This window comes from Rattus norvegicus, chromosome 3, assembly GCF_036323735.1.
Source record: "Rattus norvegicus strain BN/NHsdMcwi chromosome 3, GRCr8, whole genome shotgun sequence".
Classification (NCBI taxonomy): Eukaryota; Metazoa; Chordata; class Mammalia; order Rodentia; family Muridae; genus Rattus; species Rattus norvegicus.
This window is the reverse complement of record NC_086021.1, coordinates 73,738,988-73,753,282: the sequence shown is the minus strand read 5'-3', so window position 1 is coordinate 73,753,282 and position 14,295 is coordinate 73,738,988. Positions and strand designations below refer to the sequence as shown.

At 36.2% G+C, this 14,295-nt stretch overlaps 1 protein-coding gene across 25 annotated transcripts in view; it reads right to left on the bottom strand.

The window, feature by feature from the left end:
• 4932414N04Rikl (RIKEN cDNA 4932414N04 gene like) overlaps window positions 1-14,295 on the bottom strand; it is a 238,794-nt gene that overhangs the window by 173,467 nt on the left and 51,032 nt on the right. For all 25 annotated transcript variants that reach the window (XR_010065211.1, XR_010065212.1, XR_010065213.1 and 22 more), the window contains 12 exons: window positions 12,669-12,718; window positions 11,234-11,264; window positions 10,812-10,861; window positions 10,410-10,476; window positions 10,070-10,116; window positions 9,364-9,412; window positions 8,264-8,313; window positions 7,037-7,118; window positions 5,477-5,505; window positions 5,312-5,384; window positions 3,231-3,304; window positions 593-689 (listed from right to left, as the gene is read on the bottom strand). Coding sequence is in view for 22 of the 25 variants with exons in the window: in XM_063285258.1 (XP_063141328.1) it covers window positions 593-689; window positions 3,231-3,304; window positions 5,312-5,384; window positions 5,477-5,505; window positions 7,037-7,118; window positions 8,264-8,313; window positions 9,364-9,412; window positions 10,070-10,116; window positions 10,410-10,476; window positions 10,812-10,861; window positions 11,234-11,264; window positions 12,669-12,718 (699 nt within the window). In the remaining 3 variants the exon portion in view is untranslated. The remainder of the gene's footprint in view (window positions 1-592; window positions 690-3,230; window positions 3,305-5,311; window positions 5,385-5,476; window positions 5,506-7,036; window positions 7,119-8,263; window positions 8,314-9,363; window positions 9,413-10,069; window positions 10,117-10,409; window positions 10,477-10,811; window positions 10,862-11,233; window positions 11,265-12,668; window positions 12,719-14,295) is intronic.

Below are 14,295 nucleotides of genomic sequence, written 5' to 3'. Positions count from 1 at the left end.
ATCAGAACCCATTTATATGTGCCTTACTACATTCATTTGTGTTTGCTCGGTGTAAATGAAAGTAGCCTACGTGGTGGAGTACTTAACAGTTTAACGACCAGCAAGCATCAAGGACAGAAAGTAGGAAGAATATTTGGCTCTAATTTCTGGTCAGTTTTAGGCATTTCAACATCCATTAATAGTCTCCTCTCAACACCATACAATCATTCCTTTTTTAAAACAAAAAAGCTATTATTTTGCATGTTCCAGTATTTTCTTCATCATTGGTTTCCTCTTACATGCTGCAGCATGTTCTCCAGAATTTGCTTCCTCTCACAGACATTGCTCACTGCTTTTGTCTTTGGTCATTATTCTCTCCTCTTCACTATGAATTACTATCCTTAAATCCTTAAACACCTAACTCTTTATTTAGTAACTCATCTGGGTCAGTGACAGTCTCATTTGCAACCCTGTGGAATACAGAGATACAATCTTATACCACGACTCTCTGTTTGCAGTACTCTATATTTAATAGTTACATTTCTTTGGAGAGTGGTACATTTTTACCCACATGATTATAGTACCTTTTCAAATGGATTTTAAGAAAATGTACCTTTCATTTGTCCAGTTGCTGTATGTTGTCCTTGTAGAAGTGTACTTCCAGTTAAATAAGCATTCTCTTCCTTCCTTGGAAGGTACTTAAATACAGTCTGATAAAATTAATATAAAAATGATATGCATAAGATGCATGAGCTTATTTTAAAAGAACATAAGTGGATGTTTTGAAAACGGATGCAGCTTCAGTTTCTCAGACAGCAATTTGCTCTGACTATAGGATTCCACCCATACCTCTAATTTATTGCAGCTGCTAATGTTATCAATAATCTTTATACAAACCTTTTTCTTCATGTGAATGAATACCTTGATCCCAAGTCTAGTTCACCTGTATTTCTGTCCTGTCAGTGTGCCATGTGACCTTATCTGGTACATTCAGTTTTTAGCTGCCTGCCACACTGAGTACACACTCAACACCAGAAGCATTTAAATCCTAGCTATTTAAAGCAACAGCAAGAACACTTTGAGGCCAGTGAGAATGTATCTACAGCATATGTTGCATAAGCTTTAACACAAATGGCTGTAATAGAAAATACTGTGCATGACACCTTCGGCAGCATTTTCTGACATTTGAAAGCTATTGTTGATACCCTAACACCAAAATGCCCCTCTCTAAATGCAGCCATTCTCTGATATGCTATTAATTTTCTAACTGCTATTGATTTTATGACCTCATTTTTTTTCTCCTTCAATGGAGGGAATGAAGGAACAGATCACAGGGAATACTTCAACCTTTAAATCTGGAAGAAAACGTGAAGCACTGATGATGATCTTAACAGAAAACCACTTGGAGAAGAGTAAGACAAGGAAATGTATAGGATACTGGATGCCTCTGGAAACTATAATAGTAAGTGAGGTGACCCAAAGGAGGAAAAATAAGAACTATATGTGCTCCCTCACAAGCAGATTCTGGCCTATGATGTATACATGTAGATATGTACAAAGGTATATATGTGGATAATGTCTAAATATTGAGAAAAAAGACATAGAAAGGATAATATGACCTGAAACAAAGGATAGAGTCATAAACAAAGTATACAATATGCCTGAATGCACATAGGAGGTTCTATGTTGCTGTTTAACTCTATTGCAGTGGGTGTTTCTTTTGCATAAATGTCATTTTTATTTTCTCAGATGAAACGAGGAAATGAGAACCATAGCAAAGCTGTGTGTATACATGGCTTGAGGTGAGTCCAGAGCATTTCTTTCCCTGTTCTAACTATCCCTAGGCCTAGGCCTGGAAGCTTCTAATTGACTGTATGCCTTATCTTCCAGGCTGACTGATTCCATCCATCTTCTCTTGGCTTCTGACTGAATTGCTCTGCCTGGCCTCATACTAACTTTGGCAATCTGTTCTAATTTTCTATCTCATTCTCATTCTCTGACTTGCTCTGTCATCACCTGTGTCTAGCTTGTTCTCTCTATAACCTGTCTCTGAAGAATTGTCCCAGTAAAACTTCTATACATGTACACCACCCTTTTTCTCACACTGCTCTCAAGTAGTCTCTGCCTTCCTCTGCTGTTCAAGTGTGTTGGGCATATCCTATCTATGACTCACTCTGTCAAATCTTTCTCTGATTCATCACTTTGTATGCCCCTCAATTAGATGTCACTTTCAAGCATGGCTGCTTCCTTGTACAAACTGACCTTACCTTCATTTTTAGATATTAAAAGTGTGTGTCTGTATTTCATCTTGCTGGATTAAAATTCCTCTATGGTTTTGAGTTAGTTTTCTTTTGTTTGGTTTTATTTTCCCAGTGGTAGATACATGAGTTCAACTCATGGTATACTCAAGTAGAAAGTGTCATTTTGGGCATTGCAGAAGAATCTAATATAGGTTATTCTTTAACACATGATTGTGAAAATTGCATATTCTTTCTCATTCAATTCGCTATTAGCACACCAGAAATGAGTAATATGAATACATTTGACACAGGGACTCACATAGAAAAGTGATTTATAAAAATGTGTTTCTTATGAGGAAGGGTTTTGTAACCTGAATTTTTCCTTCTTTTTATGATTACATCAAATCATTCTATTATACTATTATATATGGAAATTAAATTGCTATACAAAAAGTAGGGCTGTAAATTTTTTTTAATGAAGGGTGATATTTTGCTATGAAACCAAACATTTGAAGAATCCTATGGGAACTAAAGAAGGTAAAAATGTTTTATAATTAAATACTAAATTATAAATTATTAAATAAGATAACCTGAAATACAATTTCACATGCCTTAATCTTATTATTAATTTTAGAAAGACAGTACTTAGGTGGAGAGATGGCTCAGTGGATTGGTTTTGCAATCATCGGAACTTGAATTGAAGCCCCAAGGACCCACCTAAAAAGGTAGGCACCATGTTGCAGGGTATTCTAGCACTGGAGAAGGAGAAAATATCAGTGGACCTTGGGGAAGCCAGTCCAAATTCAGAAAAGGAATCTGTCTTAACAACAGTGTGAAGAATGATGGAGAACACTTAAAATTGACCTCAAACCTTTGTTAGCAGGTGCACACCTAGGCCTACACAGGTACACAAACAATGGACATTTGAACACACACACACACACACACACACACACACACACACACACCTCAGCATTAAATGCATAACTCAAAAATTAAATAATTACATACCAATGGTGAATTAATCGTACTATCACTCTGACTTTTTTCGCTTTCTGATGATGTCACTTCTAAATCTGAATTTTCTGAAAATGTATAGATTTAGAGAAAATAAATTATAATGAATGTATCAATAGAATGACAGTATTTATAATAATAGAAATTTTTAAACTAGTAATGATGGGAGTGTATTACGATCTTAGTTGGCATTAGTTGAATAACTTCCTCTGTAGAATATTGTTCTAATTATGCCAAAGCTGCATATGACACTTGAATGGACATCAAAATCCACCACCTCTAATAACACTGTACTCATATTCATGTACTTATGCAACCACTCTACAAAAGAGATCAAAGCTGGAAATTAGCTTAAAAATAATTGAGAAGCAAATGGATTCACAGATTTCTCTTCTACCCCATACCAGTATCTCTTAAACTACCTTGTAAGTATTTACCTTATGAAAAGTGTTGCTTACTGCCTCCATCAATCAACACCCTACTCCTTAATGTCCAACATGTGCTCATACAAGATTTGGAAAAGTATTTTGTCTCTTTTCTGCTCAAACTTTTATGTGATACCCCCATGATTTGGTTATCTTCCTCCAACAGGTACTACTAAGCACCACTCTAATTCAGGAATGTTCTGATTTTTCTAGAATATTTTTATTTACTTATTGAAGACTCATTTATCCATTATACTCTGAAGGGGAGGTAGCAATTGTTTGAATTATTTTGTTTTGAGTGACTGTTTATTTCACCTGGTGAGTGGTTATTGGCTCCCTGCCCATGTTCTAAAAAGCAAGAACAAACAAAAAAAATATCAAAATGGCTTTTCTAGAAATAATGCCTTATCCAATACATAGAGCATCAGGGTCACAACCATTAGAAAGCACTTATTTCCTATGGCCTTAGGAACTGAAACACTGCTCAATAGTAAAATTATAGTTATGAGGTAGCAAAGAAAATTACTGTATGGATGGGGGTCACCACAACATGAGGAATTGTATTAAGGGGTCACAGTGTTAGAAATGTTGAGATCCAATGACATAGGGAATAGCATAAATACAGAGAGAACGCTAGATAAAAGGTTTGAGTACAAAAGGAATTCACTAGAGGAGTGAAGTATTATGTAACGCACACACACACACACACACACACACACACACACACACATACACACACACACCACTCAATAAAAACAACAGCAATGAAGGAAAATATCATAATATTTACAAAGTAGCATATTGCATTATTTATTATTACCTATGTAGTTAGTTATATGATTAATGGAGGACAATACAGATCCACAAATTAAAATGCAGATTAGATGCAGATAATTAAGAGACCAATGCCCCCATAGAATTAAGATGGACATTTTTTAAAGATGCAATATTTTTCTATTTAGTCAAGATGGTTTAGATATTAGGGATAAAGGGAAACTCATTTATTCATTCATAAAGATTTTATTTCATTTTAAATAGTGTCTATTGTTTTATTGTTACTATTTAGATGTTGCTAATAATGATCCATATTTAATTGAATTGAACTATAAAACAAATACTATATGATCTTTACTAATTTATAAACGCTTGCGAAGTTGGTATACAACATTATGTCTAGAAAACTCATATTTTAACATACTGAAGTAAAGCCTATGTGCATGTATTTATGTCCTGCAGAATTATAATGGACATTCCAAGATGCAATGTCTTGAGTTGTTCAAGGAGGCTAAAGGGAAATTTGTCCTTAGCCTTCTTAAGTAATGGATAACACTGTACATTTGTGAAATGTTAAGAAAACCCTATTTAAAACCATCATAATTGACTTCCGTTGATGGCAGAAATCATTCTAGGTTCTGAATCAAATCAAAATGTAGACTATTTTAGTTGAAGGTTCCAATTTTAAAATATTTCCCATGGCAAAAAAAAAAAAAACCCAAAAAACAAAAAACAAAAAACATGATGCTAATAGTGGCTATTGGGTCATTTATATCAAATAGTTTTATCAATATAGTGGCAAATAAAAAAGTAAATGTCCTAACCCTTTCCAATAGTTCAAGGTTCTTTCAGAATGACTTTTATCACAAAAATTACCTGATGGTAATGCTTGCGCATCTGTCATTTCTAATGCATTTTTAGGACCCGAGTCATTCATTTCAGTGGTGGGCTGCATGGGTTGGAAAGACAATACTTAGTGCTCATTGTCTACTGCATACAGGGTGCACTTAATGATGCTTTATGAACTTATCAAGCAATTACCTTAAAGAGAAGACACTTCTTTGGAGATTCTAAATACCAAAAAGACAGAACATTTTTATGTAAATATATCAAAACAAACCTTTATGAATGCAACTGAAACTTCATGCTAATTTTAGAAATAACTAAATAAATGGTTTAGTTTCTCACAGTCAATATTACACTGACTTGAAATGCAGGAAGCTGTCAAAATCTAACAACTGCATGAAAATTTATTCCACAAGGAAACTTAGACTGGGGGAGCATAGATTTTTTTTTCTTTTGGTGTTGTTGCTTTTTGTTTTGTTTTGTTTGTTTGCTGTGTATAGCAACATTAAAGACATATCTTGTAGGGAATTAAATTTTTAGCTTTAATAAAACATGAAATTAAGATCTTCAATGACGGGATTTTTTTATGACTGCAGTCAAATTAACTGAAATATTAAGAGGAAATATGCAAAATAAGTTATAAAGGTTGATATAGAGAAATATGACAGCTGATCAAACCTAACTCTTGCGATGATATCTTAACTCTCATAAATAATACTAGAATAGAAGAGAATAGATGCTACAGAAAATACCTTTGAGTCATTTACACCACATATTTTTAATTTGTCCTGTAATTTAGAAGTTGCACAGTGGTGATGGCTCTGCTAGAGCATGTGGCTCATTTAATATCAAAAAAGTGGTTCTCAACTATTTATTAAAGAATAATTAACAAAATGGGTTTCTTTTTTGCAGGCATTTATGTGAATTTTCCTTCAAATTTAGCTTAAATTTAATCCCAGCACTTAGAGGGAAAGACAGGCAGATCCCTGTGAGCTCTCGGAGGGCAAGTTACAGGACAGCCAGGCTACACAGGAAAACATTATTTTGGAAAACAAAATCCAAACCAAACCAGACAAAAACAAAAACAATTTTATTGATCCATTCATGTGAAAAGAAAATGAATCCAAAGTAGGGAATATTCTGATCACAGTGATTGGAACATGCTGTATGAAAAAAAATTTTCAGCTAGAATTTTAAAAGGCACCATAGAAGGAAATAACATTCAAGAGTTCAGGATTGAAATGTTACCGAAACCGGACTTTCATGCAATTGTTGGGTTTTGACAACCTGCTGCATTGCAAGTCAGTGCAATACTGACTGTGGAAAACGATCCTAGTATTCAAGAAATGAGCTCTATTAAGTGTCTCGCACACAATACTTCATGGGTTTGAAATAATCATGGCGTCCTATAAAGGAAAAAAGATAATTTCTGCACCAAAAATTAACAACCTCAAAAATAGTAGAAGCATTTTATTCAAATTAATCATTAATCAGCCTATTACTCTGATGACTGGGAGGTGTGAGGAACAGAATTGAGTGGTTGCTATTCACTCCAAGTCCAGGCTTTCTCTCTGTCTCTGTCTGTCTTTCTCTGCCTCTATCCCTGTCTCTCCCTCCTTCTCTCCCTCCCTCTCTCCTCCTCTCCCAAAGCCCCTAAAGCAGTAGTAATAATACTCTTTGACTTCTACCTTATCGGCCTTTGTACTATAAGCAAATGCTTCACACAGGGGCTTTTATGTGATGTATGGTTCTTACCTTTAATGTGTTGATCTCCAGTTTGACCTGAAGCACCATGTAAATGACTGATACCCTTCTTGGTAAGACACTCAAAAATACCCTGTAAAGGTAAGCATCAAGACTGATTTGCACCAGTGCCCCTTAATGATTTTTTTTTTTAAAAAAGTGTTTAAACTTTTTATTCTAGAAAGAGATTTGGATATTTTTAGATCCATTTTATAAAAATCAGAACCATTTGAACGAAGAACCTCATATATGCTATTAGATCAAATTTATCTTCAAATGGCCAAGGACTATAAAAACTGACCATGAAAGGTCAGATGACACCAAGTAGCAAAATATTATCAGATGTGTCAGTTTCAATAAAGAGTGAACGGAGCAGTTTATGAGACCAAACCAAAAACTAAAAGACATTCACAAAACCACCTTTCTAAAAGTGCCCAAAAGTACTAGTGCCTCGGGGCATCATTAATATTTAGAATGAGAAAACTACTTCAGAAGAATAAGAGTGCGCAGCACAGGAAACCTCACAGTACAGAGCACTGCACGTACACCGTGCGCATGCCTGAGACGCAGATATCGCAACCTTGTGTAGAGTAAAGTGAGGGCTCTGCTGTTTAAAGAAACTAAAATATACCTGGCTGCTACTTGAGAGAGCCCAATATTATCACGTAATGACACTTCAACTCTGTGCTGAGACCACGATCTGGAAGGTTGGTTTTTTTTTTTTTTTTAACCCAGGACATCCGTGCAACCCTTTCACAATGGCCCCATAAAATATGAGATTGCTGTATATCTGTAATCTTAAAACCATTGTTCCCAGAGAGGAAAAATAATCTGCTTTGTGTTTTTAAATTATTTGTACAGGTCAAATAATATGAAACCAAAATTTTACACAAAAAAACATATACAATAATAACACACACACACATACCACACATATATACATATACATACATACACTTATAAACATACAACATTCACACAGAACACACACATTCAAACACATATGCACACATTCACATACACGCATATACAAACGATGCATACACACTCATATTTTTTCTGTTTGTGAATATTTTCTTTCCTATCTATATTTGATTCATAATTTGTAGCCCCAGTCATCAATTGCTTAAGTTTCATGACGCAAAAGACTAGGTTGCAAATTTCTCTCTAAATAGTGTTAGCACTTTACACACTTCATACAAGGAATTTTTCCAAAAACAAAATCGTCATTGAACAAACCTCAGAGTCTCCACTTGAATCTTCTGATTTCTGCAATATGGACTTCTTATCTATACAGTGCAGTCACAGAAAACTTTATGAGAATATTTATTATAGTGAAGTTAAATTTATATACTTGTTTATATCTCATGTATATTTATTTTCTCTACATTTTTATATTTCATTAATATAAAAAGCAAGAAAAATTTTAGAGAGTTGAGCATTTTCAGGAAGGCACTTTTTCTTTTTTCCAGGTGTTTGTCTGTCTGTCTGTCTATCTATCTATCTATCTATCTATCTATCTATCTATCTATCTATCTATCTATCTACTTTAAATCCTGATTGCAGTCCCCTGTCCTCCCAGTCCCTGTCACACAGCCCCTCTCCCCAGCACATCAAGTCACTGCAGGATTAGTCACATCCTCTCCCACAGTGGCAAGACAAGGCAACCCAGCTAGGGCATTATGATCCACAGTCAGGACATACACACACACACACACACACACACACACACACACACACACACACACACACTAGTTGTTGCAACCTGCATGAAAGACCTTGCACATTAGATCCTAGCATTGTTGTCCTCTGAGAGGCTCCACCTAGCAGCTGACCGAAACAGATGCAGAAACCCACAGCCAAACATCAGACAGAAAACACTTGGAGTCTTGCGGAAGTGTTGGAAGGATTGAGGGACCGGGAGGGAATAGGGACTCCACAAAAAAACAAAACAAAACAAAACAAAAAAACAAAACAAAAAAACAAAAACAACAACAACAACAACAACAACAACAAAAACAACAGAGTCAACTAACATGGACCCTTGGGAGCTCCCAGAGACTAAACTACCAACCAGGAAGGCATTTTTACAATAGTAAGTGATTAAGAGAAAAATATTTAAAAGAAGTGATACTGGGAAAAAGAATTTTACAAGCTACAAATACTCTCTCAAGAAATGAATACATTTTTAATCATTAAATGTACTTGTAAAAAAGTGTTGCTTATCTGGGGACGTGCACACTTTTAGCAGTGTTTGAGCATGCGTATCTGCAAGCATGTCACTGCTGTTACTGTTACCCCACCATGAGCATCCGTGAGACCATCATTCATTCGCTTACAAGGGCTCCCTTGGTTACTTCTCTCCACTGGCTGCTCTGGCGCTTCTTCCTGTGGTTTAGAACAAAACCTAACTTCAGAAATTATATTTCTTCATTCATTCCCCATCATTCATTCACTGTTATCATTCTCTAAGACAAACATTTACAGTCTTTCAAGTTACAGGCACAATCCTGTGAGAAGCTGAAGATAAAAAAAAAATTAAACTATCACCACACTAATCACTGTTTTGGTTCATGTATGTTGCATCCAAATAGGATTAACTGTTTCTGCCCCTTTGGGGCTTGTGTAGTATTTTCTGGTACCATGGAACCTAGGCAGCAATGGTGGTACTCACGTGTTGATGGGAACCAACAGCTATTTAATTCAACTCAAAGCCTCACTCAGAAGAAGGGAAATTATATGAATGTGTGTATTGATATTAACCGATAGGAAAGAAGTTATCAATTTTTTAGATGAGGACATGAAGAGGGATGGCAAGCTGGAAGGGGTGGAGGACAAGAGAAAAGAACAAGAGAAAGTGGTATAATTCTATTTTAATTTAAAGTATATATGAACTTAAACAGGCTAATTTCTATATACTGGTAAAGAGAGTGTCATATGATAACAAAGGAGAAATTAAAGGATTGATTCATAAGTTCTATTAAAATAAATTTAGCACAGACACATCATGCAAAGTCTTTTCTAAAATAATAGCATTGGACAAACCTCAGACTCCATACTTGAATCTTCAAGTATCTGTGAAAACTTCTTATCTAAACAATGTAGTAATAGAACAATTAGTGAGGACATTTGTCAAAGTAAATTTATAAATATATATGTTTACATATATCTTATATCTATATTTTGATGCTTGTATATTTTAAAGGAATAAGACCTCAGAAAAAAATTTCAGATAATTCAAATTTTTTGAGGACAAATCATTTTAGTAGAAGTGGGCAAGAAAAATATTTAAAGACAGTGATGTTTGTTTTGGGACATACACATGGGAACTTGCTAGAAGCGAGTATCAAATATTTTGTGCACATTTGAGTGTTCATAATTTTACCATTATTTGTTTTCTGACAATGGCTCTCTTTGTTACTTTTTTCTACTGGTTGTTTCCTTGCTTCTTCCTGTCATGAAAAACAAATATATATTTACATATTATATATAAATTATATATTATCAATATATACTTTTAAAAGGTAGATTTCTGTCATTCTCTCCATCATTCACTCATCGTATCAGTCACTAAGATAAAGATATATACAGTCTATCAAGCTATAGACACAATCCTGTCAGAAGCTAAATAAAAAATGAGATTAACTTCTCGTTTATATTTGAGTTAATGACATATGCTAACAAATGAAAAAAAAAAAACTTTGTTCATATCTGTGAATAAAATCTATGAGTGAGAAGAACTTAGTAAGCTACATCATTCAGAACTTCAAAACTGAAATCAGCACACCTCAGAGTCCTCAGGCGAATCTTCGACTGTCCGTGATATGGGTGTCTTATCTACACAACAAAGTCACAGAAACATTCATGAAAACATTATTTACACTCAAATCAATACATCTTTTGAAAGATTCATGAATGGCTGTTAACATGTATACCATATCTACATTTTCATGTTCTGACAAAACCAAAACCAGAACTCCAAACAGTAAAAGCTTTTTCAGGAAGACATTGCTGTAGGGAGAAAGAGAAAAGGCTATAAAGTCACAAAGACTGTCTGAGGACGTTTGCCTTGTACTTTTGATAACAGTACTTGAGACTAAGACAATCTGGATGCGCATTTGCAAGTGTATTGCTTTACTAACGTTACCCCCATCGTTATGCAAATGAGATCACCATTATCTGTTTGCTTACAAGGACTCCCTTGGTTACCTTGTCCTAATGGCTCCTTTGTTGCTTCTTCCTATCATGAAAAACCAAAAAGAAACATTAACTTCAAAATTGTATTTCTCCTGTCATCTTCTCACTCACTCAATGGCTCAGTCACCGAGACAAAGATATTTATATCCTACCCATCATAAACACAGTCTTGTGATAACTAACACACATTAAACCTTTGTGGCGATGGACACCGTTATGGCTCACGGAGGTAGCAGTTCACTGGACTGTGCATTGCTGGCTTCCTTGGCCGTCTTGTATACTATTTTCTGGAACTGCAAAAGCTAAAGTGCAAGAAGTGAAACACTCGTTTTGGTGGCAATGAATGTCTATCCAATGGAGCTTAAACTCACTGAAGAGGTGGGGATATCATGCCTGAGAGTGGAAACCTAGCCATCATTCAGGTCGGGATCCTAAGAAAGAGATCTACCACCAACCCTTGACTAGACCAGCATAATTCCTACCTGCATCCTAAATCTTATTCTACAGCCCACAGTTAAGTGTGCCCTCATCAAAGAAGCCTTTCATCATTGCAAATGGAGACCATCAATAAATCCAAAACTGGACACAACAGTGCAGAGATTAATAGCTTGACTGTGGGGAGCCCACGTCAAATAGGTAATCGTCACTATAGCTCCTGAGTCTATGGCTGAAGCGACATTGATGAAGAGGGACCAGTAAAACTACAAGAGGCAGAATATCTGTACAAGTCTCCTAGATACAGCTGTATAAACTAGACCAGAGCATTGGTAATACCAATTCACATGCTCATCTAGAAGGGGAATATCTCATCACGTCCCACCTTTACATAAAGCACCGTTACCAGCAACTAATGACTGCTGAAAAAAGTGTCTCTCAAGGATGAGCCATCTTATTGGTTAGCCACTAGGAAGAGGTCAGCTCTGATGCTATATACACTCAAACGACAACAAAAGGCTCAACAGGCTGTAATTATACATCGCTCTCTCTCTCTCTCTCTCTCTCTCTCTCTCTCTCTCTCTCTCTCTGTGTGTGTGTGTGTGTGTGTGTGTGTGTGTGTGTGTGTCTATCTCTGTCTCTCTCTGTCTCTGTGTCTCTCTCTCTCTCTGTGTGTCTCTCTATCTCTGTCTCTCTCTGTCTGTGTCTCTGTCTCTGTCTCTGTCTCTGTCTCTCTCTCTCTCTCTCTCTCTCTCTCTGTGTTGTAGGGAGAAGATGTACAAGGGGTTAGAGAAAGGAAAGTAACAGGAAAATTGTGTGATTCTATTTTAATTAAAAATTTATACAGATTTTAAGAAATAGAGTGTTCAATCTCCACATTCAAGCTTAGTTAGTGACAGATGATAACATATGAGAAACTAATGGCTTAATTAGTAAGTTCTATAGCTGAAAATAAAGAGCAGTCACAGCATTCAAAGGTTTTTTTTTCCAAAAACAGAAATAGTGAACAAACCTCAGTGGTCCTATCTGAATCTGAATCTCTCTGTGACTTGGGCTCCTCATCTATAAAATATAATTACAGAAACATTAATAAGAACACTTGTTACAGTGAAATTATACACACACACACACACACACACACACACACATATATTCCTATAGTTTGACATTTGCATAGTTTGACAAAAATAAAACACTAAGAAAAAATTCAGAGAAGTGATGCATTTTGGGAAGGCAATGTTAGGAATAGAAAGAGGAAAACAATGACTTCAAGCAACTGACCCTGGCTTGGATTGTGCACACTTGCACTCTGCCTTGCGTACCAGGTAGTGGCTTGGATGAGAATGTGCCCCACTCATTTGAGACTCAACCCAATGGTTTCTCCATTTGTGATGAGGCTGCCTGTGTGTTTCTCGTGCAGCTTCTGTTACACTTAGGTGTGTCCCCTCCAGTCCTATCCTTTTTAGAACTTTTATCATGAAGCCATGTTGGATTTGGTCAAAGGCTTTTTCTGCATCCATTAGCATGAATCGATGACTTTTGTCATTAAATCCATTTACGTGATTTAGGACATTTTCTGAATTGAATGTGTTGAACCATCCCTGCCTTTCTTGAGTAGAGCCAGCACGGTCATGGTGGGTAATCTTTTGGTTGAACATCTTATTCTGTTTGCAGGTATTTTATTGAATGTTTTAATATTTGAACCTATGCTCATCAAAGATAGTGGCCTTTAGTTTTCTTTGTTGTTGTTGTGCATTTGCTCCTTCCAATTTCTTTTGTTGCTGTCTTTTGTTTTGTGTTTGGAATAGTTAAGGAAAAGTTGTGGATCTTCTTTAGAAATCTGCAAGAAGGATGACCAAAATGCAGATGCTTCAACTCCTTCTTAAAAGGGGGGAGAGAATATCCATAAGAGGGGATATCGAAGCAAACTTTAGAGCAGTGACTCAAGGAATGGCCATTCAGAGCCTGCCCCACATGTGGCCCATATCTATATAGCCATCAAAACTAGATAAGATTGATGAAGCTAAAAAATGCATGCTGAAAGGGACCAGATATAGATCTGTCCTGAGAGACACATCCAGAGCATGTCCAATACAGAGGTCAATGCTAGCAGCAAACCACAGAACTGAGAATAGGACCCCCTTTGGGGGAATAAGAGGAAGTATTGAAGGAATTGAAGGAGCTTGTAACCTGATAAAAATAACAATGCCAACCAACCAGAGCTTCCAGAGACTAAACCACTACCGAAAGACTATACATGGACTGACCCAGGGCTCCAACTGCATATGTGGCAGAGAATAGCCTTGTTGGGGCACCAAGGGTAGGGGAAGTCCTTGGTCCTGCCAAGGTTGGACTCCCAGTGCAGGGGAATATGGGGGGGCAGCAAGGGGGAAGTACAGGGAGAACACCCGTATGGGGAATGGGGGCTTATGAACAGGAAACTGGGAAGGGGAATAACCTTTAAAATGTAAGTAAAGAAATATATCTAATAAGAAATTAAAATAAAATAAAATAAAAAGAAATCTGGTAGACTTTTACTATGAGTTCATTATACTGTACGGCTTAGAAATATTATTTTAGGGGCTGGGGATTTAGCTCAGTGGTAGAGCGCTTACCTAGGAAGCGCAAGGCCCTGGGTT